We start from the raw sequence: 24,145 nt of genomic DNA, 5'->3' as shown, positions 1-24,145 counted from the left end.
TATTTCCCCAAATGGATGTGTATCGTGCTGTCATCTTGCTTTTTGTATTTTTTTTCTCTGTAATTTTATTGGAAAATATGTATAGCCTAGTGCATGTTATTGCAGGAACCATAGTAAAAATGAATTGCATAGGGAAAGCCTCTGCTTTCTGCTGCAGATTTGTGATCTTACTCTCTTTTGGAAAACAAATGTGCAGTCTCATGGCTCATTTTTCATATTGGATAGTTTTTATTTGATGGCAATAAACAACAACATTTGTCAGAATGTCTTGTTTGCAGTCTCATGGTCTTCAAAGAAATGCTAAATGAAACACATTTGTGGTGACATGATGGATAGTCTATCTGGTTTATTTGTAAATCAGCTGCATATTGCTTATTATGTTAAAATAAACATCACTGAAGACCAGCAATAAAGACTAGTTGTTATGTTCCTGTTGGTTAGCACTAGGGCAGGTAGATCAGTCTGGACAGGGTGGAAAACCAACAAAACAAATGCCAAACAATAGGACATGCTCAGCTGGGAAAACTTGAGGGGGTGCCTGGCAAAGGCAAGTCAAAGAATCATAGAGGTCTTCTCCAGCCAAAATAATTCTGTGATTGAATCCACGTGTCCTGAACACCATTGTGGTCACTAAACCACATTGCCAAGTGCCATATCTATATGTTTCTTGAGCACCTCCGGGGAAAGTGACTCCACCACTCCCTGGGCAGCCTATTCCAATACCTGATCACTTGCAGAAAAGAAATTTTTCATAACATCCAACCTAAACCTCTCCTGGAGCAACTTGATGGGAGTAAACAGCAACACAAGACCAACAGCACAAGGAGGTGTTTGTTGTTCTCTTTTGAAATTAAATGACAGCAAGACATTTTTGGGGGGCAATAAAAGGGGTTACTGTTGGTTTGCTGTGACTCTGAAGACACCAAGGTTAGTGTATTGAGAGCTGTCCTTAAGTGTAACAGCAGTCTTGCATGACCAGAGTAGTTGTTAAATTATTGTAAATTTTGCTCAGTTTTGTTAGGGTTGTTTTGTGGGTGGGTGTTCATTTGGTGGGTGGTGTTTGTTTGGGTGTTGCTTTGTTGGTTTTTCTTGTCTAACCAATTAAGATGCAAGTTTGCACAAAGAAATTCTTCTGTGTTTTTGGTGTGTTCATACCAAAGAAAAGCCACAGGAAAGTGGGCAGCTCAAGGTCTGGTTGTAGTGGGTTTTCCCTGTCATGAAAAAGATGTAAGTTACTTATTCTGAATCTAGAGCATAAATTAACACAGACTTGAAGCTAAATGCAGGAGGTAATGCTTGCTATGTAACCACATGAGGGAAATGTCTTGCAGCATAGCTAAGGTGTTGGGAAATAGAGAGTTTAAAGGCAGATGGTAGGGCTCAGCAAAGGGTGAACACATGTGGGAAACAGGTCAGTGTAATTAACAGCATCTTCTGAAACCCAGCATTTCCAAAAAGCTGGGATCAGGATTTTGCCAGTTAGGATGCTTGAAAATATACCAAAAAGCTCTAAACTATTCCCGGGTAGGACCACACTTAGGAGACACTAAAGTCATTCTCTCTGCAGGCTCAGTGTAGCCTTAGCTTCTGCAGCAGACTTGACTCACTTGGGTTTAGAATAACCCCAGAATTTGATACTTGTTTTGAGGAAAAATACTCTTTCAGCTGTATTATACTAACTGGGTCCTGAATATATTATACTGAGCACCAATACCATAACTACAAATGGAAGAAACCTCTTTTATGAGAGCAATATACTCGGAGGAAGAGGCAAAATGCATCAGGATCGATGACCTGCTTTTTGAGATTTCAGTAGAAACATTGGTTTGTACTATTTTAGTTTCTCCAGTGATGGAGGGAGATACTGTTAGCTAACAGAATTCTGGATGTCATTTACAGTGTCTGAATGCCGTTTTCCTTTTCTTCTGCAGTGATCTAGAGAAAAACAACATCACAAGAATCACAAAGACGGACTTCACAGGACTCAAGAATCTCCGTGTCTTGTGAGTATAGCACAAAACTTGCCTTTCTTTGTAAGACTGTTTTAGGGTGCTAGTACTAAGAATGCCCATAATTCTAGAGATCAACTGTTAGTGATTTCTGCATATCATTCAGTGGTTAGTGTTCTTTTAAACTGTGCAACTGGAATAGTTTGTCATCTCAGACAGTAAATTTTAATTCCATACTGGGATCTGGTCCCAGCACTGACAGAGACAGGTTGGTGTTACTGCTCTGACTGCTTCTGAAACAGACAGCTATCAGAAGATGAGCACACAAGGAATCTCACCAGCACTTCCTGGAAATTTCTTTCTTTAAGTCTTAAATTGTCCTTTGAGAATCTTCTAAGATAAACCCTTAAAACTGCAGCTGTTGAAAGGATGTGTTTATTTAGTATAATTCAATCAAAGAATTAATTGGCTCCTGCCAATGAGAAGGCAAGTCTTTTCTCCTTCTACCTTAACACTTTTGAACAAGTTGTCATGTACTAGGAAAACATTTCAAATCTGTTGGAAGACTTTTTGTTCCTGTGCTGTTTCTCTCATCTCTAGCAGTGGAGTTGTTTAGCTTCCTTGGCTCCCATCCCAACTGTCAATACTGTTTTGGAAGTCTACTAAAATATATGTACTATTCTGTCATTAATGTCAGTATCTGTTTTGCTTTGGTGGTGGTGGTTTTTTTTTTTGTTTGGGTGGGGGGTTTTTTTGTTTGTTTGTTTTGTTATGTTTGGGGTTTTTTTTAGTAGTGTCAGACACTGCCTAATGCCTCTGCAGTCATTTTTCCTGAATGTCCTTAACAGTAAGCCAAACATGCAACTACAGTCTTTGCATGAATTTTTTTGTCCTATGTTCATTACATGTTTATGTAATACTTTTGTTTGGCCTTTGAGCAATGGGGTGTTTGCCACAGAATTAAAGAATAAATACATTTTTAACAGGTGTATTCTCGCTTAATATTGCTTTTGTCATCCAATGTATGGAGACTATTGAAAACCCAAGACATGCTACTGTGCTCTCTGCAAGCATAGCCATTTTTGTTCATGGTTGTGTTCTTTACTCTACATGTTCCTGTTATAGTTGGCACTTGTGGTTTTTCTTATTTTAATCTCTGCTCCTTTTTCCACTTTTGCTCTTTAGAAGGTTGTTCTGCTTTGCTCTCTTTTTGTCTCTTCATAATCCTGGCTATTCTGCACTACTGACATCCTGGGTTTTTTTTCTCCTTTTTGTTCCCTGCCATGTATGTTGGGTGTATCCTGAAAAGCACAGAAGCAAATAGCTTGTTCCAGAGTTCCTAGAAAAGTAGTCCACTCCTGTTTTACAACATGGCATGAGGATGACAAACAAATTATCTAGAAGCTGGTAGAATAGTACAAGAGAAAAAAGCTTCCAGTCTCAAATTGACAGCATACATGCAAAATATTCCTTTTGTGCGCCTTTTGCTTTTATCCCATGTAATTTCATCTCTTCCTTTTTCCTCTCCCTCCTTTTAGGAACATGTCTCTCTGATTCACATTTTGGAGTTTTCGGCTTTATGTTTTGATCTTCATATGTGGTCTTAGTTGTCTCTTGCTTAGCTTACTCTCTTGCTGTCTGTCTTCTCAACTGCTCTCCAGCTGAGGAACTCTGAGCATTCTCACTGAGTGCTGGGGGGTGGGTGTTGAGAACAGACTAGGGTAATGCTTGTATACTATTCTGGCTTGGCTGAGCCCAGAGTTACTACATGTTCTTCAGCTAAAATCATGTAGAGATGAGGTCTGTGTGTCTGAGTGCTCTTGGAAAGTGGGTGTGTGTTGGAAGGAACTGCTGAAAGGAAAAAGGTCAGCTTAAATGGGACTGTTATCTCTGCTCCTTCCTTTCCACTTTATACACAGCAAAAATGCTCTTTGTAAGTATAATGACTCCCTGCACAGTGTAAATCAAAGAAGTCAGTCTCCATTGCTTATAACTTACCCTTGCCTCAGTCTTGGCAAGTGAGAAAAAGCAGGGTCAGGCAGAGTGGAAGCCTGGGCAGTTTCCCTTTTGACTGTGTACCCTGTTGGACAGCAGGGCTGTGCACCATTGTCACATGTAGCTGCCAGTTTCTGGAGGGATAGGACCCCTCTGGGTAACTTACAAATAATTTACGCTGGGGCACGCCTGAAATGTTTGCAGAACAAAAGATGGACAAAACCCCAACATGTTGACATTGAGTGAGTTCCTGCTATGGACTGTAGGAGTCAATCATCTCAATTACATAAAGAGTAGTATACTAGGGATGTAACAATCAGCCTCTACACTAACACCTTTCTGAGCATAATGGTTAGCAAAAATTAGGAACAGAATTCTTTACCAAACCTGGCAGTCAGGAGGCAATTTCTGAATGTTTCCTGTTGGTGACTGGGAGAAGCAGTGCTGTTCTGTCCACGCTGCTTTAAATAATCTCTCGTTACAATTGTTGTTGGTGCCTTGGTGCAAAGCAGTTGTGTAGCAAGTGTGAAGGGAAGTGGGGAAGCTCTTTTCATTTTGTTGTTTTAAAATTAACTGGTATTTCTGGAATTGCAGACACTTGGAAGAAAATCAGATTAGTGTGATAGAACGTGGAGCGTTTCAGGATCTAAAGCAACTCGAACGGCTGTAAGTATCTCTATTGATATACCTGTGGAAAATCTACCATTCTTCTATCTTACTGTTAATGGGCATTCATAATATTTCATTATTATAAAATTAACTTGAAGAGAAACTTGCCTAAATGAAAGTATGCTCTTGAACACAGTTGAATAAACATGTCTATCATATTTTATGTATGCATATGAGTTTTTAAGTATGTGCTAATGCAAATTGCAATTGTCTCCTTTGAGAACCACAGTGTTTCTAAAACTGCATTTAGACTTAATGTTTCTAATTAGCTTCATTTCCTTTAAAGTTGCATAATGCCTGTGATACTGGTGAATTCCAGGGTATCATGCAAGACTTGAGAAAAGACTATAGATTTCCTCTGCTTTTGATAGCAATTACACTTCTTTTTTTAAAAAGGTGAATATAAGAGCTGTCTGCCTCCAGAATCCAATTTATGGGAAACTGCTGGCTCTGCAAGAGTATAAATTTCAATATCAAAAACTACAAAAGTAGTGCTATATCCACTTGCTGCTCTTGGTTGGTGTCCTGCTCAGCATTACCATGTAGCTAGGTTAATTTGTCTGCTGCTAATGGGAGCAGAACAAAACATCTCCAGTATTGAAATACTTCTGGAAATTATTCTTTGTTAGGGATAGGTGATGAGAATATGCTGGTGTGGAATGCCTGTTTGTTATGTGGACAAACAAGGGGGTTTATGCTTGATTGTTAAGTCTTATCTGCAAGGCATTTGTTGTAGGACCCTATTTTCAAATAGCTTTCAAGAGTTAAGTTCCCACTAGCAATTGTTCGAGAGAGGTCTGGAGTACTGAGCACATGTGTCACTAAAACTATTACAGATGATCTTGGGATTAGATTTGCATTTAAGTTTTTTAAATAGTGTGTTGAACTTTTAATTTACTCAGGATATTTGTCTTGGATTACAAAGCTCCATTTATGACAAGAAGGAAGATGAGTTTTAAATTCTGATTATAACCTGTTTTTACCTACAGTGAATAAGACTGCATTTTGGGGATGAGATGCTTGCCTTAACTGATGTTTCACATTTCTTGAGCAGTACAAAATAACTACCTTAATTTTCCTAAATTCTGCAGAGCCAGGCTATGCTTAAAACTGTTCACATTAGTCTTCAAGAGTCAGTATCCGAACTACTAAGTCCTAGTTTTAAACTGATTTGATGTGTGTGTGTGTGTGTGTGTGTGTATATAAATCAATCTTTATTTAGGTAAAGATGGTTTTAGTTAAACTACAAAATGAAAAAAAATCTAGGAGAAGGACTAGCTATTAGTAACCAGAAATGATACTCAAGTGTTGTCCTAGTGTGGTGCGTGCTCTGTTAGCAAATGAAAATATTTAGTGAAAGCAGAAGTTAGGAAATGTGATACTTTTAATAGTGTCTCTTTAAGTATGTGATGTTTGAAAGTCTTAATGGCTGCTTGTTGGTCTTTTGTTTTTTCCTGCATGAACTCTTAACTTGGCCTCTTAAACATAGTGCATCTCTGCTTCTCTTAGGATTGCCTGTCATTAAAATATTTCCTAAATGAATGTAGTATGGAAGGGAGGCCTGGAAACTTGCAACTTTTTGGTATTTTAGCTTAAATCATTTTTAGGACAAAACTATAAATCTGGGTGGTTGTGGGGGTTTGTTTTGGGTTTTTGGTGTTTGGGTTTTTTTTTTACTGTGAGTCAGTAGGCTTTGGAGAATGAACTGTGGAAAGTTTGGCATAACTTGTAAAGGCTAAATTGCAACATTTTAGGTAATATTAAAGCTATTTTATTAAGCATTGTCAAACATTGCAAAATGTTAATGAAGAAAGTATGCTGCTTGAATTTTTTGGAACTGGCTTGTTTCCATTTAATTTCTTTCAAATAACAAATAAAAATTGCTTATATTGCTTGAACTTTAGAATAACATTATTTTTTGATCTCTTGAAGTAGATGCAATGGCAATCATTAACTTTTTAAGTAAAGCAGCTGCATTGGGTCAAACTTTAAAAAATAATGGGAGTAATTTCTATGCCTTGCAAAATGCCATCTGTAAAGGTTGTTCATTCAAGTTACGGTGGAAGTATACTGTTCCACTCCTTGCCACATAGTCATCATCCAAAGGGCATAACTTTAGGTGAATATTATTTTAGCTCAGTGTATTTTCACTTGTCTGATGACTGAGTCAAATCCATCATTATTAACTGAGTAACATAGCAGAATTTTGTTTGAAATGTCCTGCATAGCAGTCTAAGTAAATGTCAAATAAAATACGTGCAGAGGTGTTACTCATTGCTGCCAAAATCACCATGATGATGACTCTCCAGTTATTTAGATTGTACTCAAATGTTTTATTTTTTTTAAATTATTTTTAAATTCTTCTTTTTGTGGGAGAGCATCTAAAGATACAGGACTGGATATTGTCAACGTTGTATATTAGCTTAATAAAGTTTGGCAATGTTATTTCAAGGAAACACAGTGCAAGGTATGTTAAAGTGACAGATTGTATGAAGCTGGGAAATCATGGGGAATCATGGGGAGGGTAGAAGAAAATTCTTTCTTTGGTATATTTCTAGCCAGCTTACCAAACATGCAGGGTTTTTAACCATTGTCTCTCGGCAAAATTCAGTGTGTTTGGTACAAACTATTCTGCTGAGTCTTAAGATGCAAAGCTCTTGAGAATGACCAGTGGCACTTACCATAGTGGAAAGCAAGGAATGGTCCCAGTAATTTTATTTCAATGAGTTTTTGTAGTTTTACTGCAAAACAAAGATTAGTGGTGAGGTAACTGATCATAAATGTCAAGCAGTTAAGAGACAGCATTAACAGATACAATTGGTGCATACAGCTTACTGCCTTCTACTTGTTGCTCTGTTGTGGAGCCACAGCCAAATGAACAGTGGTCCTGTGCCATGTAATACAGTGAAGCTTGTAGGCTCTGTATGTCAGCATGGCTTTTGTGGCTGAGGTGCTTGAACAACCTCAGTATGACTCCTCCAAGACTTGTTAGTTTCTCCCAGGCTTCTCTAGCTATCCAGTTGGCTGCCATCCAGTACCTGAAAGGATCTTATAGGAAGGCTGGAGAAGGACTTTTCATAAGAGTGTCTAGCAATAGGACAAGGGGGAATGGTTTGAAGCTGAGGGAGAGTAGGTTTAGGATCTTAGGAAAAAGTTTTTCAGTACAACGGTGGTGAAACTCTGGAGTAGGTAGCTCAGGGAGGTTGTGGATGGCTCCTCCATGGAGGTGTTGAAGGCCAGATTGGATGAAGCCTTGAGCAGCTGAGTCTAGCTGAGAAGTGTCCTTGCCCTTGACAGGGAGGTTGGAGCTCATCTCTGATGTCCCTTCCAACCTAAGCTGTTCTATGACGTTGAGTGCTAGACTTTGTAGTACAGATATGTGCATCTGTTCAGTGTTTAAGAAGCTATGGGAATGCTCTGCTAAACTTCAAAGTGCCAGTTGTCAGTTGTGGTAGTCTGCCCTGCTTGCCAGTAACAGGGTAACACTTTTAGAACAACACCTGTGCTTGGAAGGTTTCAGACACAGTAGTTTTTTTTCTTTTTTACTAGTTCCTTTCTGCAGGTTTTTTTCCAAGTAGTTAACTCTGATAGGTCTCACTTTGATCCTTTCTCCTCGTTTTCTTTTCTGCACTTTGAAGCAGCGTGCACATATGCCCATATAAACACAGTGCTATACTGGCACAATCTATCATACCCAAATCCACTTTGCATTTCAGCATTTTGGCTGCGTGCTTTGCTGTTAACACAATGTTGATTTTTAATTTTGTTTTTTTAAGAGAAAATTAACATGAATTTCATATGCAAAGAGGTTCAAGAAGAAAGAGGCATCCTGGTGGGTGTAAAAGATGAACTGAAATTTCTTCCTGTGCCAGATGTATGTCACACATTTATGTGAAAAATGAGGAAGGATGCAAGACACCAACTGATCCTGACTTTTCCGTAGCCAGCTGCCAGAAATTGTCACGTAGCTGTATTATCTTCAAAAGACTGGTCTTTGGCTGATGGCTGGTTCTTTCTACTCAAATTAGCGTCTTTAGCAAGCATAAAAGATCTCAACATCTGAAAATACTAAAGATGTGTTTTTGTTGTTTAGAGGAGGGGGGAAAAAATGTATAAGCAAGGCCAAATCAAATCTTTTCGAAGTTGAGGAAAATAATTAGCTTTTTAAAAAAGGGAAAAGAGAGATCTAGATCCCAGGTTTTAACCCTAACACGTGCATGTGTGGTTTTGGTTTTGTGCATGCTGAGACAGAGGTGAAAATGGAAACTCTATATATGTAAATGCTACTGTGTGTTGCGTCTTTGCAAGGAGCTTCCTAAATTCTTGATAAAGTTATTAAAATGTATTCATTTAGTATAGTGTACTGTAAAATTGCTATTAGTGATGCTAAGGAGATGCTAAAGAGAAGAGTAAGTTATGTGATGCTTCACAATCTGGATCTCATAAATTGAGATTGAACAGGCTTTAAATAAATCATGTAATACAGAAAGCATCTTCCATAATTAACATGCTCAGTGGAAAGATTGCTAAGTGTTTCAGAGCAGCAGGCAAAATAGTAAAAGCATTGAACAGTTCTTTGCTGTTGTAAACAAAAGCTTATTGCAGATCTTTGGCAGCATGGACAAATCTATGGTGTTTATACAAGGTTTGCAGTATGGGCGGTTGAGATGATTCTCTGGAACTGTGTATACTACACATTTTTGAAGCCATATGGGAGACAGTTTGAGTGTAACCTTCAGAGAAAAGTTTTATTTCTTGTCTCCGTTTCCCTCTGACATTTTGGATAACATAACTAATTGGAAATCAGTGATCATACAGTGCTTATCTGGAAGTGCTGGAGACTGAAGACACACTATAAAATAGATTTCCAGTGGTCATCTGATACTTAATCAATTTTATAACTTGCATGTGTCCATTTTCCTCCTTAAACTACCACACCTAAGTTGGTATAGGTCTGATTTGGGTAACAAACCCCCAGGAACAAGTGGTGCTTTAAGAGTAAGTTAAACTCTCAGCTTTTGCCTTCATTCTGCTCCCAGGACAGCTCTGTACTTGGCCATTTCCCTCTAAGGAGCATACGGTTTGTAAATTCATAGAATGGCTTAGATTGCAACCCCCCTGCCATGGGCAGGGACACTGTCCACTGGACCAGGGACTGCTAAAGGCACCCTGAACCTCTTGTGCTCTCACATTTGGGAGGGATGAATTTCTTTGTATTCATACCAAAGATGGAGCTGGGTGTTGCATATCTCAAAACATGAGTTAATCTTTTATACTGTAGAGAATTAATGCTTACCACAATGCTAGGGTAAAATGAAGCTGTGCCCTCTAATCCTAGATCCCACCCTGTGTATCTGTGGTGTAGTCTTGTAAATGTGGGAAACCAGTTTTGAACAGGGACTGATTGTAAGCACAACCACTCTGCAGGAGCTGACAAAGAATACAGAAGACTGACATTCAGTTTGTGACACTGGGGTGATGGTGTCCTGATCTGAAGAACAGACTAGGACCTGGTTCTTGTGCTTCCTGCATCTGTGAGCTAGCAACGTGAAGCACCTTGCTGCGTTAGCTGATAGCTAACTACAAGTTCAAGGAATACTTACTGGTGTTGGTTAATATTTAATTGCTGTGGTTAATAATGTTTATCCCATATGTTCTGATAAATTACTCCAGTGTAAAACCAAAAAATAATAAAAGCAATCCTATAACCATCTGAATCATAGAATGGCTTAGGCTGGAGGACACCATAGAGATTATCTACTCTAATGCCCCTGCCAACTAGACTTGGCCAGTCAAGGCTTTGAAAAACAGTCTCTTTTCCCCTGTGTTTTCTGGATGTTGAAACTGATCTAGGGTACTGAGCTAGGTGGACCATAAGTCCACTAGAAGTCATCAGTTGTAGTGCTAGATGTTTTCTGATTTTCATCTGCTACAAGGAACTACAAAATGCTTATCTTTTCTAGATCTTATTTTACTTCTATTGGACTAGCTCCATAAAATGTAGGTATTAGGGATATGCTGGCATTTTCAGGGAGAAGGATGAGACACTTTGGAAAGTTCCACTGCTTTTTCATGTCTGAAGCCTTCCAACTGCCCTTCACCCCACTGCCAAGTCACCAATAAATAATCATTTTCCTATGAGGATAGGCTGAGGGAGCTGGGGTTATTTAGCCTAGAGAAGGCTCCAAGGGGACCTTAGAGATGCCTTCCAATACCCGAAGGCATCCTACAGGAAGGCTGGAGAAAGACTTCATAAAGGTGTCTAGGAATAGGACAAGGGGGAATGATTTGAAGCTGAGGGAGAGTAGGTTACAACTGGATCTTAGGAAGGAGTTCTTCAGTACAAGAGTGATGAGACTCTGGAGTAGGCTGCTGGGGGAGGTTGTGGATGCCCCCTCCTTGGAGGTGTTTGATTCCAGATTGAATGAGGCTTGGAAGCAGCTGAGTCTAGTTGAGAGGCATCCCTGCCTGTGGTGGGGAGGTTGTAGTAGGTGCTCTCTAAGGTGTCTTCCAACCTTACCCATTCTATGAAACCAAGGCAAAATCAGGTGTCTTCCAACCTTACCCATTCTATGAAACCAAGGCAAAATCAGTAGCCTATCTGAGCAATGTGAATGATAATGAGAAGATACAGTATTAGGTACAAATTTTATTCATAAGGTCTGATGGAAACTACTGTATAAAATGAAAATGGTGGATTACTTAGCTCTTTGGTTGGTATAACTCAGTTTATATTTCAAATCACATGGAGCAAAACCAGTAGCAAGAATGTGGTAGTTGGTGTATATATGGTGGGTGTGTCTACAAATAAAAAGTAAAATATATGTTACCATCTTGAGTGTGAATATAGTAAGTCATCAAGGAGGGATGGATATAGTATATCTTCCTGAGTCACATCTTGAGTCAAGCTGACTGCTCACCTTTATTAATTTGTGGAAGGAAAAAAGATGCTCATTAATTTTGCATTGCTTTTGATTTAGCAGATTTCAAAGACATGTATTTTTCATAGTATCACCAAGGTTGGAAGAGACCTCAAGGATCATCAAGTCCAACCTATCACCCAAGACCTCATGACTAGACCATGGCACCGAGTGCCACGTCCAATCCCCTCTTGAACATATGCAGGGATGGTGACCCCACCACCTCCCTGGGTGGCCCATTCCAATGGCGAATGACTCTCTTGGTGAAGAACTTTAATTTCTATAAAGTACATACCAGATATAGTCTGGAAATATTTTATTTTATAAAATTTATTTAAAATAGATCTCTTCCTGCTGTTCCCAAAATTCAAATATACAGTCAATATAAAACTGTTGTTAAGGGAGGAGAATTTGCAACCATTAATTGTTCTTGTACAGGAACGTTGTAGGATTTCCAGTACATCCATTTCTATATAGAGTCAAGCTTCTCACAACAGTTAAGGACTGAATTATGGCCTGTTCCATGCAGGTACCCAGGTCATAGAGTGACTAGTGAGTTCTACTGTTTATATTTAGTTTTGCAGGAAAATGCTGTTTTGTTTACTATAATAGAGTGATTCTGTCCAGTAATGACAAGGAATTTTTTCATGTGGTGTCAGTATTAAATGCATGTACCAAAATGAAACATACTGAAAGCTTCTGAAGTCCAAAATATATGAATTCCCTTTTGCATTTCATTGGGTTTTGCATCTAGTGTAACTTTATGGTTTAGTGTTTCCTTGAGAATCTGTTCTGGTGCAGTACAGTCCAACTGTATGTGATGTTGATTGCTCTTGTTCTGGCCATTTAAACCTTTCTACCGACTAACTTTTGGCCAGTTCAGTTGCCAATGCAGCTTCCTGCACCTCCGGAAAGCTGTCCAGTCCCGAGTGCGAAAACAGACAATGCATGTTCAACAAAACGTATTTGTCTAACAAAAGCTGTAGCCACAAGGTTGTCAGGAATTTGTCATAAGAACTCAGTGATTTTTTTATTTATTTTTTTTCAGAAGATGTACCACAGGGCTGAACTGCAACTTTTAAATTAAAGAATTCATGTTATTTTTCAGACAGGGAAAATAGGCCTTTTTTTGGAACAAGCTACTAAAAACTTAAGAATAGGTATTATAGTCGGGTTAGAACTTGGTATTATGAAATGTAGTTGTACAACATAGCATGCAATAGAATAGAATAAACCAGGTTGGAAGAGACCTTCAAGATCGTGTCCAGCCTGTCATCCAACCCACCTAATCAACTAAAACATGCAACCAAGCACCCTATCAGGTCTTCTCCTGAACACCTCCAATGATGGTGACGCCACCACCTCCCTGAGCAGCCCATTCCAATGGGCAATCACTCTATGTAGAACTTCCTCCAAACCTCCAGCCTAAACCTCCCCTAGTGCAGCTTGAGATTCTGTCCTCTTGTTGTGGTGCTGGTTGCCTGGGAGAAGAGACCAATATCTGCCTGTCTACAACCTCCCTTAAGGTAGTTGTAGACAGCAATAAGGTCACCCCTGAGCCTCTTCTTCTCCAGGCTAAGCAACCCCAGCTCCCTCAGCCTGTCCTCATAGGGCCTGTGTTCGAAACCTCTCCCCAGCTTTGCTGCCCTTCTCTGGACATGTTCCAGCAAGTCAACATCTTTCCTAAACTGAGGGGCCCAGAACTGGACACAGTACTCAAGGTGTGGCCTAACCAGTGCGGTGTACAGGGGCAGAATGATCTCCCTGCTCCTGCTGGCCACACTGTTCTTGATGCAGGCCAGGATTCCATTGGCCCTCTTGGCTGCCTGGGCACACTGCTGTGTCATGTTCAGCCTACCATCGACCAATACCCACAGGTCCTTTCTGCCTGGCCGTTCTCCAGCCACTCTGCCTCCAGCCTGTAGCACTGCATGGGGTTGCTGTGACAATATATAGAGACAGGCTTCTGCAATGTCCATGGCTCAATATCTCCAGATTAATTAGTGTTTATCGTGTCAACAGGGGATTGCAGGTAGAAATTGAGCATTGTTGGAGACGCAGTGGTTTGAGGATAGATCACTACTGTAGTAAGCCTGTGATTGGAAAAAATAATAAGCATGAAACACATTATAGGAGTGAAACCTGGTAATTCTGAGACACCCAGTCTGTGTTTTGCCTGTGTAGAAAGTCAGTCTCCTGTTTAGTGTCTTAATAAACCTGGCTACATTTCTATTTGAAAATCGTAGAAGTCTTTTCAGCCACCTTGTGAAAAGGCCAGAGAAGTTTTGGAAACGTAACTGGATGTGTGACTTGCAGAACAGTTAGGAAAAAAAGCTTTATTGTAAAAAAAAATTTATTTTTTTTTGGAGGCACAGTTTGTCATTCTGTGGTATTGCATACTTGAAAGACAGTACTGCTTAGCTATGTAATGTACTCTAATCATGGTATTACCTCAGATGAGAGGCATCTGCAATTTGGATCTTGGTATTGGCTTTTCCCCTTTGTTTAAAGCCCCTCTATCTAGCTATTATTGAAATTAGTCAAGCATTATTTCAAGCACTGAAATATGTGTCATTGTCTGTGCACACAGATGAGCCATTGTTTGATGCACATACAAGTTTTATGCTTGGAAGTAGCTTTTCTTTTTTCTCAAGTGATCATAGGAAATACAAAAGTTGCCTTGTCCTTTTCTATTACCCCATTAAAAATATGGCAAATTGTCAGTTTGCCACAAAATTCTGTGATTGCTGCATTGGAGTTTCGAGACTGAAAGAGCAGTAGCAGGTTAATTCGGGTAAGAAATCCACAGTCACCTTGACAAAATATCTGTCAGCAGTACGTTTGGTAACATGTGTGTCCTTGCACATCAGAAAGATGCACTTTTTTTGGACATGTAGTTAATGTGAGTGGCAGAAAAACACTTAAACAGTAAAAGTTTCACCTTTTGCTTTCTCCTGTTGATAAATGCCCTCCATGAGCCAGATCTTGTGCATGCAATTTGGAGATCAAGTGAGAAGGAAGGGGAAAATGGAACAAGTGTATGCGTTGCTCAACCCATAGTTTGAGTCTCCTGCACAAACTGCTCTGTTTTTCTACTGGACCCTCTTTAGCAAAAAGTAATTCTTAAGCCTGTAGTAGTGACAAGCTAGTTCAAAGATTAACCTCTCCCACTCTCTCTTGTTTTAAGTGAACAAGAACTGTATTTCTTTGTGTCTATTTTGTGGGACTGTTGTTGGAATAAATTTTTAGATGACTCAGTAGCTGTCAGTTTCCTACCCCTTTGGAACTAGCTAGTGAATGAAGTAGCTATGAGAAAACACTTTCGTTGATGCTTTGAAGACATGTAGATTTGTAGATGTGTAGTGGTTGTATCTTCTTATTGGGTATCCACATTTGGGCAAACGGTCCTTCCCAATGACTATGTTTATGTTCTGCGGACTCCTAGAGGGCACTAATACCCTCCCTTTTCAGAGTATACTGTATTTGTCTGTAGCACAAAATTATAGACTTCTGTGTTACTCGACCATTGCTGGACAGCCAAACTTTGTTACTGCTGATGCAAGAGTGGACCTTCTACTTCTTTTGCAAATGGAAAATAAAAAGGGGGAAAAAAAATCAATAAAATTGGCACCTCTTTTCTGAAGGAAGTCATTAGCAGCTCTGTCAGTTGGTCTGCACAGGAGGAATCCAAACACAGGAAAATTGCAAGAGAGGCAAAGGGCAGCTAGTGAGAAAGCAGGATGCATGCTTCAATGAATGGTTTTGGTTTGCATTAGTACATCTGACTGGGGCTACAAAACAAAGATGTTTATTTTAACAACATGAGAATAATCAAGCTTGATTTAATCAAAAACATTTTCATAGTAGGTCACTGACCCATAAGAACTCATGGAAAAACAAAATTGGGTCTCATTTATGTAGACAAGAGGTTCTGTAACCTCAGCATTCTTAAGCTTCTGAAAGTGATGGTTAGAGAGCAAATGGAATAACACTTCCCCTGCAATGTAACCATAACTCAGCTGGAATAGCTGATCAGCATTGCTCATTGCATCAGAGTTTTTAAACACAGTTCTTTTCTGTGTCCCGTTTGTTTGATTTTTAGCAATTTTTTTTTTATACTTGATGATGATTTATGGGAGTATTTGCTTAAGCAAAACACTTTGGGATTTAGCAATCATTTCTCCAGGATCTGTAGGAAATACTTTAAGGTCTGTGTTACTGTTGGGTAAGATCTGCTGCACCACTGGTCTGTAATAATTTGGATGAACTTTGTTTAGTTTTAATAATTTTATCCAAAGGCTTTTGTTTCTTTGAGCTTCTCATATTGGAAGGCTTATACTGCTGGACATCCTATAAATGCCATAAGTGTTATTGGCTAAATTTCATGTTGTCAAACACAGCAATCTTTAAATAATCCTGTTCCTGAATGGAACAATGATAAATCTTTTCACTCTTGGAGAGCACATAAATATGTAGGTCTTGAAGCTAATAATATTGACATTATTGATGAGACCAGTACAGCTTTGATCTTGCTTTTCCTCTGGACAATTCCATCTTAAATGGGTCCATTAACTGCAGCTCACCTGAGGCTGCAGAGCAAAACAAAACTAATCCATTCTGTGAATGAATGAATTCTGTGTTAGTATTATGTTCTCAGTTGATTGGAGATGATCTCTTCTGTAGATCTCTTTCTTTGTCTCAAGGCATTACAGTATGAGCATCACAAGAAGAAGAGATAAGTCAAGGGTTCATGCAGATGTTATGCATATTCTGTATACATTTTCTTTTTTCTTTGAGTGTGGTGCAATATATTAGGAATACAATAGAGAAATGGGCAGTGCTGGGTACTGAAACACTTTGGTAAAACTGTCCCCCTGCTTTTGATAACTCTGTGAAAGTCACAGTGGGTCAGCAGTAATTATCACAGAAGGGGGATGTGCTCAGTGTTTAGGTGAGAGCTTCTTTAATGAGAATAGATTTTTGTGGCTGGTTGCCCCTTGTGGCATCCTGGTGGGAAGATGTCCTTTGAATGAGTTGTGATATCTAATTCCCACAGGCTTGTGATAAAGCAATCACAAGAGCTACAGTTTTGGTCTCAATGTGAAGTGTATAGTCTTCTCTTTGTTCCACTTAATTATTTCCTTATAGTCATTCTGTTGGCTTTGGAGGATGTGTCCTTTGTTACACATCCAGTCTGATTTCAGGCAAGAGATGATTCTGCTAGTCTTCCTTTTTTAATAGCTCTGCTTGGCATCTAATCCCAGGGAGGAAGGAGTAGCACATTGCCACAGAAGCATTCTTTACTATATATGGAGAGGTGTGGTGAGCTGGACTGGTAGAGCACTGCTTCTATCTGATCTGTTCTATTTTTTCTGGTAAAAATTGCAATAATAGTTCTGCTTGCAACTTTTCTTCTAGTTCCTCACAGCTGTTTGTGACTTCTGGAAATGGTTAGTTTGATTAATACTAATTTTAAGACTTGTTAGCAGTGGTAATGTGGTTTGGAGATGCGCACACTGAAATGTACTCTTTGGTTTCTTTGTGGAGTTTTAGCCCTGACCATGGCTCTTACGCTTTCTGGTGTAAGAAAGTGGTTTAACCATGTTTGGTTTACTGCCTTTAGAAAAATTGATGAAATATTAAAAATTATGGGATACTGTGATAGATTCTTTACGTTCCTTGGATAAAGTCCTGTTGTTTTCACATAGTCTCTGCAGACTGCGTGAGGAAGGAATAAGAAAGTAGGGTTTGTTTTTTTATCCAAAACTCAGTCTGTATTAGGATTGCAAAGACAGAAAAAGGGACTAAATTGCCATGGTGGTTTGAGGTACAGGTACCTTTAAGAAGACCACAAAGACAAAGTCCTCCAAAAAGACAGCATCCTAAGTGAGGGAAATGGCCATCCCAGAATATTGCAATATTGTTATTCTCTTCCGATGTCTGGCATGGCACTACCTGAGGCAGCGCCAAGCTGGTATCGCGCTCTTCTCTCCTCCTGGAAGAGCTCGCCTGCCTCTCTATCTCATGGTTTGTGTGGGGGACAGCTCTGGCAGGCAGGGGGAATTTTGGACTGTGTCCCAAGGCCTTGTAGGTCTGAGAAGGTCAGGGGTGCATTTGTGGCCTACTCTTGGGCATGCTGAAGCTGGTAGGGGTGGAATATTCCAAAAGGCTTAGGCCTGGTAGGCTCAGCCTAATTTGTGAATGCATTCATTCTACCTAAATGCCTTCTGTATGTAGGATTTTGCCTTCTGTATGTAGGATTTCCAATTCAACTGCCAGTCTAGTTGCACAGCCTTTTTGTTTCTACTCCCCTCAAAGGAATAGAATATCTGTCTGCTCATGGCTCTAAACCAGGACATTTGCTACATTTCTTTAGATGTGAAATAAGAGAATTTACTAAAAGCATTGCAGAAACTGAGGAACAGACAGCTTCTGCAGAGAGCACCTCTGTGTTTGAGGGCTTATTGATCAAGCCTTTCTCTTTATTTGAATGTTAGTTAAGAAAAACTGTAAGTTGTTGTATGTTCAAGGCAGATAGAAGATCCTGCAGCAGTGTAACTAGTTGGTCTTAAAAGTACTCTGCTGGGTGAAGAGATGGTACAGGTTCTTTTGCTTGCTACTTCTGGTTTTAGAGGACTTTCTTGCTGTTGCTGTCATTAATAAGTACTCTCTGATATCTGATACTTCAGATTCTCTGTTCTCTCCTTCAGTTAACTTCTGCCCATTTCTATATGATGTATGGTGTGGATCTCAGTCGTTCATGAATATTACTAGACCACTTCTGTTCCTTCATGCTGGTATTGGGGAAATGTTGAGATTTGAACCTGTTCCTTATATATCCTTTGCCTGTGTTGTTTATTCCTAGCCAGAGGACATCTGTGTATGTTTACATACTGGCTCTATCCTCCACCTTAATGTCAGGTTTTGCCATATGAAGAGATCTTAAAAAAAAAAAAATGAAAAAAGGTGGTGGTGGTTGTTGTTTGTATTAGAAGATAGAAAATCTTATAGAGCTACCAGTTTGTATGTGGCTGCTTTGTACAGATAAGTGTAGTCTGCTTGGGATAGAAGGTAGATAGTATTCAGTCTAATAATAAAGGTTATTACTTCTGACAGCTTTGAAAATGTGAAGCAAGACCCCCCAGTCTGTAGTGCTTGTAATAAGGGATCTCAAAGTTCTTACTTGTAAACAGTTTTCCTTCAATAAACAGTCTCTTAGCGACATGCAGTGGTATCTCTCAGCTTTTGGGAAGGCTTCTGTACAAACGTGTCACATAAATAACAAGGTTCGTTTATTCCACACCATAATCTTGTAATATGGTTGTGCTGGGCTTCTTCATAGCAACCTTATTGAAATTCCATTATGTATCATCTGGCTTTATTTCCCTACTGTAGTAACATAAAGAGGTGCTGACAGAAAATAATGGACAGTGTTGGCTCTTTTAATGGGTGCTGTATCTTGCCTATTTTCCCTTCCAAAAAGGAAATCCTACAAACCGAAGGAAGAAGTTACATTAATGACCACAACATATTTCTAATAGGATTTTCTGGTGAAACCATTGAATGAAATTGACTATGCTCCTATTTTACTGCTTCCCAAGTCTGCTGTTTAAAAGAGAAAACTTAGGAACTCCTCAGAGTTCAGCAACCTCTCTCTTTCTGTCTGAGGCTCTTGTTATGCATTAATTCATTTTTATTGCTTCTTGGTTACACCCAAGCTTGTGATGTAACTGCTTCTCCTGTAAAGTAACTCTTAGAAACTACTTCAACTACATCATGCTCCCTGAGGCTGTTCTCCAAGGACAATGCCATAGAGCTCTTAATAACAAAGGAGAAAAAGCTAGCTTGTTTATTGCCAAAAATGAGACCCAGATGTTTTGAGTGTGAAATAAAATAAATGACAGAACTGAGAAGTGAACCCAAAGTTACTTGGACAATTTCTGGATATTAAAGGCTGGAGTACCAGGACAGCTCCCTTAAAGCTACCTCTTTCAAAAATGTGAAAGCATTGTAATTTTGGGTTTCTGCCTGAGAAAAGTTATATCCTAGCTAGCAATCAAACTCGAAAGCTGCTGAACTTGTGTAGAAAGGAAGGGAGTTGTACTTATTTCATGACAAACGTGCAGCACTTTGATTTGGTAGTAAAGCTGTTGATGCTCAGTAGAAAAGCAGACACAGTATTTGAAGGCCACCGGATGTTAAACACATTCTTTGGGCTACAACTAGATAACTGCTATATTCAAAGAGACAAGAATGAAGCTGATAACTTGATACACAGGCTATGATACAAGCTAAATTTCTGAGTGCTCAGTAATATACAAGAACAGTATCAATAGATAAAATATTACAAGAAATTCCATCTGGAAAGCAGTGAGGGTTTGTAGAATAACTTCTTGTGCTGCTTGCATGAAGTGTGGTTTAGTGATAGGGTATTCAGAATTTTCAAACCAGGACACTAGCATAATCAGAAACTAAATTGCCTTAGAAAATGGCATCGTTTCCCAAGTTTGAATAAATAGTACTTGCATCGCCTTCTCGTCGGGCTTTTGTATTGATTGTGTACTCGGTGGGAAGGCGGTGAGTGCCTCAGGAGCTTTGGAGAGAACATTGAAGATATTTATATAGTTAGTGAGCATCCCGTTACTGTAACTTTGCAGTTAAAAGGGGGTTGGGTTTTCCTTGATTTGCTGCTTGCTCAGAGTAAGTGCTCTGCAGTTTCCAGAACAAAGCACAAAACTGAAAGTACTGCCTCTCAAATACTGCTTATGCTTGTATTCGCTGCTATAATCTTTAATGCTGCTGCTCTCGGAACCACAATAAGCATGTATCTGCACACCTGAGGTGTAAATAAATGACAGGTCACTATAAAAATGTCTTCAATCTACCTGTGCTGTATTGCAGCTTATTAAAAAAAAGTTAAATTCCCTCACTAAGCAATACTGATGCAAAAGCTGAAAAAAAGGGAGTTATTCTGAGTCCATTAAACTTTTTCTGAATGTCTGAATTAGTTGTATAAGAAATGCATAACTGTTTTAAATTTAAAGGTTCATTTAGCTGTTTATTTGACTTCTGAACCCTGAAATTCTTTTGAACTTTCTGAATCCTTCTTAAGGTGAAGGCCTCAAGAAGGAAAGGATATTCTCCATCGACGGGGAATCCGTTTAAGAGGATTACATTGCATGATTGGAAATTGCATTCTCCTTCATAATTTGCAGTAGCAAAGAATGTGTTTCAAGTTCTTAAAACAAAATTAATTGGGGGGGGGGGAAGGCTGCAAGCTGAGCACGTTAAAGGCTTTAGTATTTGTGGCTGATGTGGCAAATGAGAAAAATAGTCATTTTACCACAGTGCAAGTGATGTCCTATGCTGGAAAGGGGGAAGACCTGGGAAGTTGCTGACTTCTTGCAATATTATAGTTGCGCTTCCATATGCATATTACTCTTTTCCATCTATACTGATCATGCTGTTGATGTAGATTAGATTTAGCTCCCATTTGCTTTTCTTGTGAGTGGAACTCCATGAGACACCAATACCCAAACTGAATGTGGCCCTTCCAATTCTTTAAACATGAGGGATGCAGCTGAAGTCAGTATCCCAATGTAAGTTTCCCCTCCAGGAAAACATGACCTCTGACTTGAAAACAACTCAATTTTTTTCCTATAAAAGCTGAGGTGTTTTTACTCATCCATAAAATACCCAGAAACCAAGAAAAGCCATAAACCAAAAAAACAAGAAGGTGAAAATAACCTTTATTCTTCAAGTATAGGTCTTTTCCTTTATTAATTTCTTAGAATGGTCCTGATAACCATCATCACTCTCCCTCTAGGCATTGTCTCTTTCCAAGCTCCAGTGTTATTTCTTACTCTGCTTTTTTAATAGCCAAGGGAATCTTAATAGTTAACTTTCTCTCCTATCCCTGCTTCAGACAGAGGAAGAAATATTATTAGCCTGGTTGGAGCCAGGAAGGTAGGAATTTCACAGTTAATAACTTCTCCATTGTTTGTTTAAGGGCCCTTGGTACTTAGTGATTGACATTGAGGTTCTTTCCCTCTTTTGCTTTGCCTTCATGATATAGGAACCCCCAAATGTACAGCAGGCTGGGGGAAGAAGGAGAAAAAACTGGCACTTATTATGTATATGAGTAAAATTTTTTGGGGAGGTGAGAGGGAGCGTTTGTCCTTTGTTGAGACTGTGTATTTGACGCTGTATGTGGTTGCTCTAAATAAAGCAATAAACTGGAGGCTAGTGCTGCATGTATCTTTCTTGTGGCTTTGTAAAGGGCACGAATTCTAGAAATCTACATTTAAGACCATTTGAATCATAAAGCAGGAAAAAGTAGTTTGTAACACAATGAAGCTGTGAGGTACAGGTATTTATGTACATAAGAGAGCAGAAATTAGCATCCACTATAACTAGGAGTAGCAGGAGTTTGCTTGGAGGTATGTGAGGCTGCCAGAGTTGGAGCACAAGGGCTTTAGCTGGAATCATGGAGAGATATACATAAGTATATAGATATGCATACATATGGCGATCTCTTGATTGCCACCATAATTAGCAATCTTTTACTTTCTTGATCTTCAAATATTCTCTTTAAGCCTTACATGGTGAACACTATGTGCAGCAGGTAAATTTCACCATCTAAAGAGGCTTTGCAGGAGTACTTTGTATAGAGGCTTAAAATCTACATTTGTATTGTTTAGTATGACATAAAATTTCTAGTATTGAGGAAAGAGAATATTAAAAGGTACTAAAAGGCAGAAGATAACAGCCATACTAGCTCAGACCTGGAGTAGGAGTAAGGCTGTATCATGTCTCCAGTTGAAACTCTGTAAGGAAGAGCCAATGAAGAAAAAAGAAAAAATATAAATTATATTACAGTATCACAGTATCACTAAGGTTGGAAGAGACCTTGAGGATCATTGAGTCCAACCTGTCTCCACAGACCTCATGACTAGACCATGGCACCAAGTGCCACGTCCAATCCCCTCTCAAACACCTCCAGGGATGGTGACTCCACCACCTCCCTGGGCAGCCCATATTGTTGCAGAGATCCCTCGAATCATTAACTGGGCCTTTGTAATTAATATTATTTAATAATTTTTTCTTAATTGCTTGTCTTAGGTGCCAACAAACTGGCAGCTAATGATGTACAATCAATTGCTACACGATGTAACTGCATCTTGTGTGGGAAGATTAAATCCATTTGTTTTTTGAAGCTACTAACAACAACATTTGATACTGCCAAGTTTGTTTTCTTGTATTATAAAAGATGCAAATGATTGTTTCTTAGCACCTTCCCTTGCTTGATAGCTGTACAGAGCTGTAGTGAGTTCTCCATCATCTGTTTTCGGTGGGGGGAGTCTCTAGCTACTAAGTTGTTATAGTATCGAAGCTGCTCATCCTTGCCATCTTTTTCTGAACTTCATAAGATTCTTGTTGAAGTGGAAATTCCAAAAGTTTTCAGGCTTCGCTGTGTGGATAGACCATGGATTTATACAAAGGAATAATGATATTACTCCCTTAATAATTTGGAACATTTGCTTTGTGCAGAGGAGTGAGTTGGTGTTTTCATGGGACTGCTTCCCGAGACTGCTCTTGTGTTCACGAACTTAAAATCTGTTTCCTTGCATATCTGTTCAATTTTCCCTGCAGTGAGTTATTTATCATTTTAATCATTTTACTGTTTGGGAATTAAATACTGCTTGCTTTTCTTTCTTTTTTTTTTTTTTTTCCTGGAGTTTGTTATCAGCCTTCACTTCATAACACCAACAATTAGTGTCCTCCCCTACACCTCCACATTTTCAGGTCACTCATGAGTATGCTGAACAGTTTGAGCTCTCTTAGATGCCCTTTTTTTGTCTCCAACAGTGACTTTCTTACTCAGTGACATTGTGCTAGTGTGGTGGTCTTTCATGGATGCCTTGGAGATGATGTATGGACTCCTGGATGACCATTTCTCACATTGAGAACTATTGAGTGCAGTTGACTTGGTGGTTGATCAGTTTTTATGGGTCACTTATGAGCACTTGAGAAGCAGACTAACAAAACTGAATGTGTGAAGTTCTATTTCCCATGCATAGTAGTGGTTAAAGTGATCTGGGAGGTGCAGGGAGTTGTGGTGTATGGAAATTGTTGACTGTACAGTCAGCATGTGTCTAATCAGACTTAATAATTTTGACTCAGTGCAGGTTTTTCCAGAGCTGATAGGACTCTTGGAGAGACTCTCTGCACAGTTCTTCAGCTTCCAGGAAGTTTTATTAGTCTGGACTCCATGCTGTGCACATCCAGAGTTTCTCCCTATCCAGCACTGGAGCTCATCTGTTCTGTGGCATTAGATGGTTATGTATCATTCTGCCCAGTGATCCAAATTCCTGGAATACTTTGCAGGTCTTATTAGCTGTAAAACATCTAGTTCAAAATACTTGGGAGACTCAACAGCTGCACTCTCATCTAGCAGTCCCAGGTCAGATAACCTGGACCAGATCTTGTCTGGCTCTACACCCCAGATTCCTTATATGTTCCTCTGGATGTACCTCAGTGTTGATATGGTGGTCATTAATGCTGTGTGTGCACGCGTGCTGATTGCATGGTGGATGTGCTTCTAACATAAGA

The 24,145-nt window shown here is 39.3% G+C and overlaps 1 protein-coding gene across 1 annotated transcript in view; it reads left to right on the top strand.

The window, feature by feature from the left end:
* The window catches only part of SLIT3 (slit guidance ligand 3), a 508,252-nt gene that overhangs the window by 26,424 nt on the left and 457,683 nt on the right, over nt 1-24,145 (top strand). The window contains exons 2-3 of the mRNA XM_054168241.1: nt 1,932-2,003; nt 4,539-4,610. Coding sequence (XP_054024216.1) covers nt 1,932-2,003; nt 4,539-4,610 — 144 coding nt within the window. The remainder of the gene's footprint in view (nt 1-1,931; nt 2,004-4,538; nt 4,611-24,145) is intronic.

The sequence above is a fragment of the Dryobates pubescens genome, chromosome 16 (assembly GCF_014839835.1).
Source record: "Dryobates pubescens isolate bDryPub1 chromosome 16, bDryPub1.pri, whole genome shotgun sequence".
Lineage (NCBI taxonomy): Eukaryota > Metazoa > Chordata > Aves > Piciformes > Picidae > Dryobates > Dryobates pubescens.
Note: the sequence above shows the minus strand (reverse complement) of the source record. Positions and strands in the feature narration are given on the sequence as shown.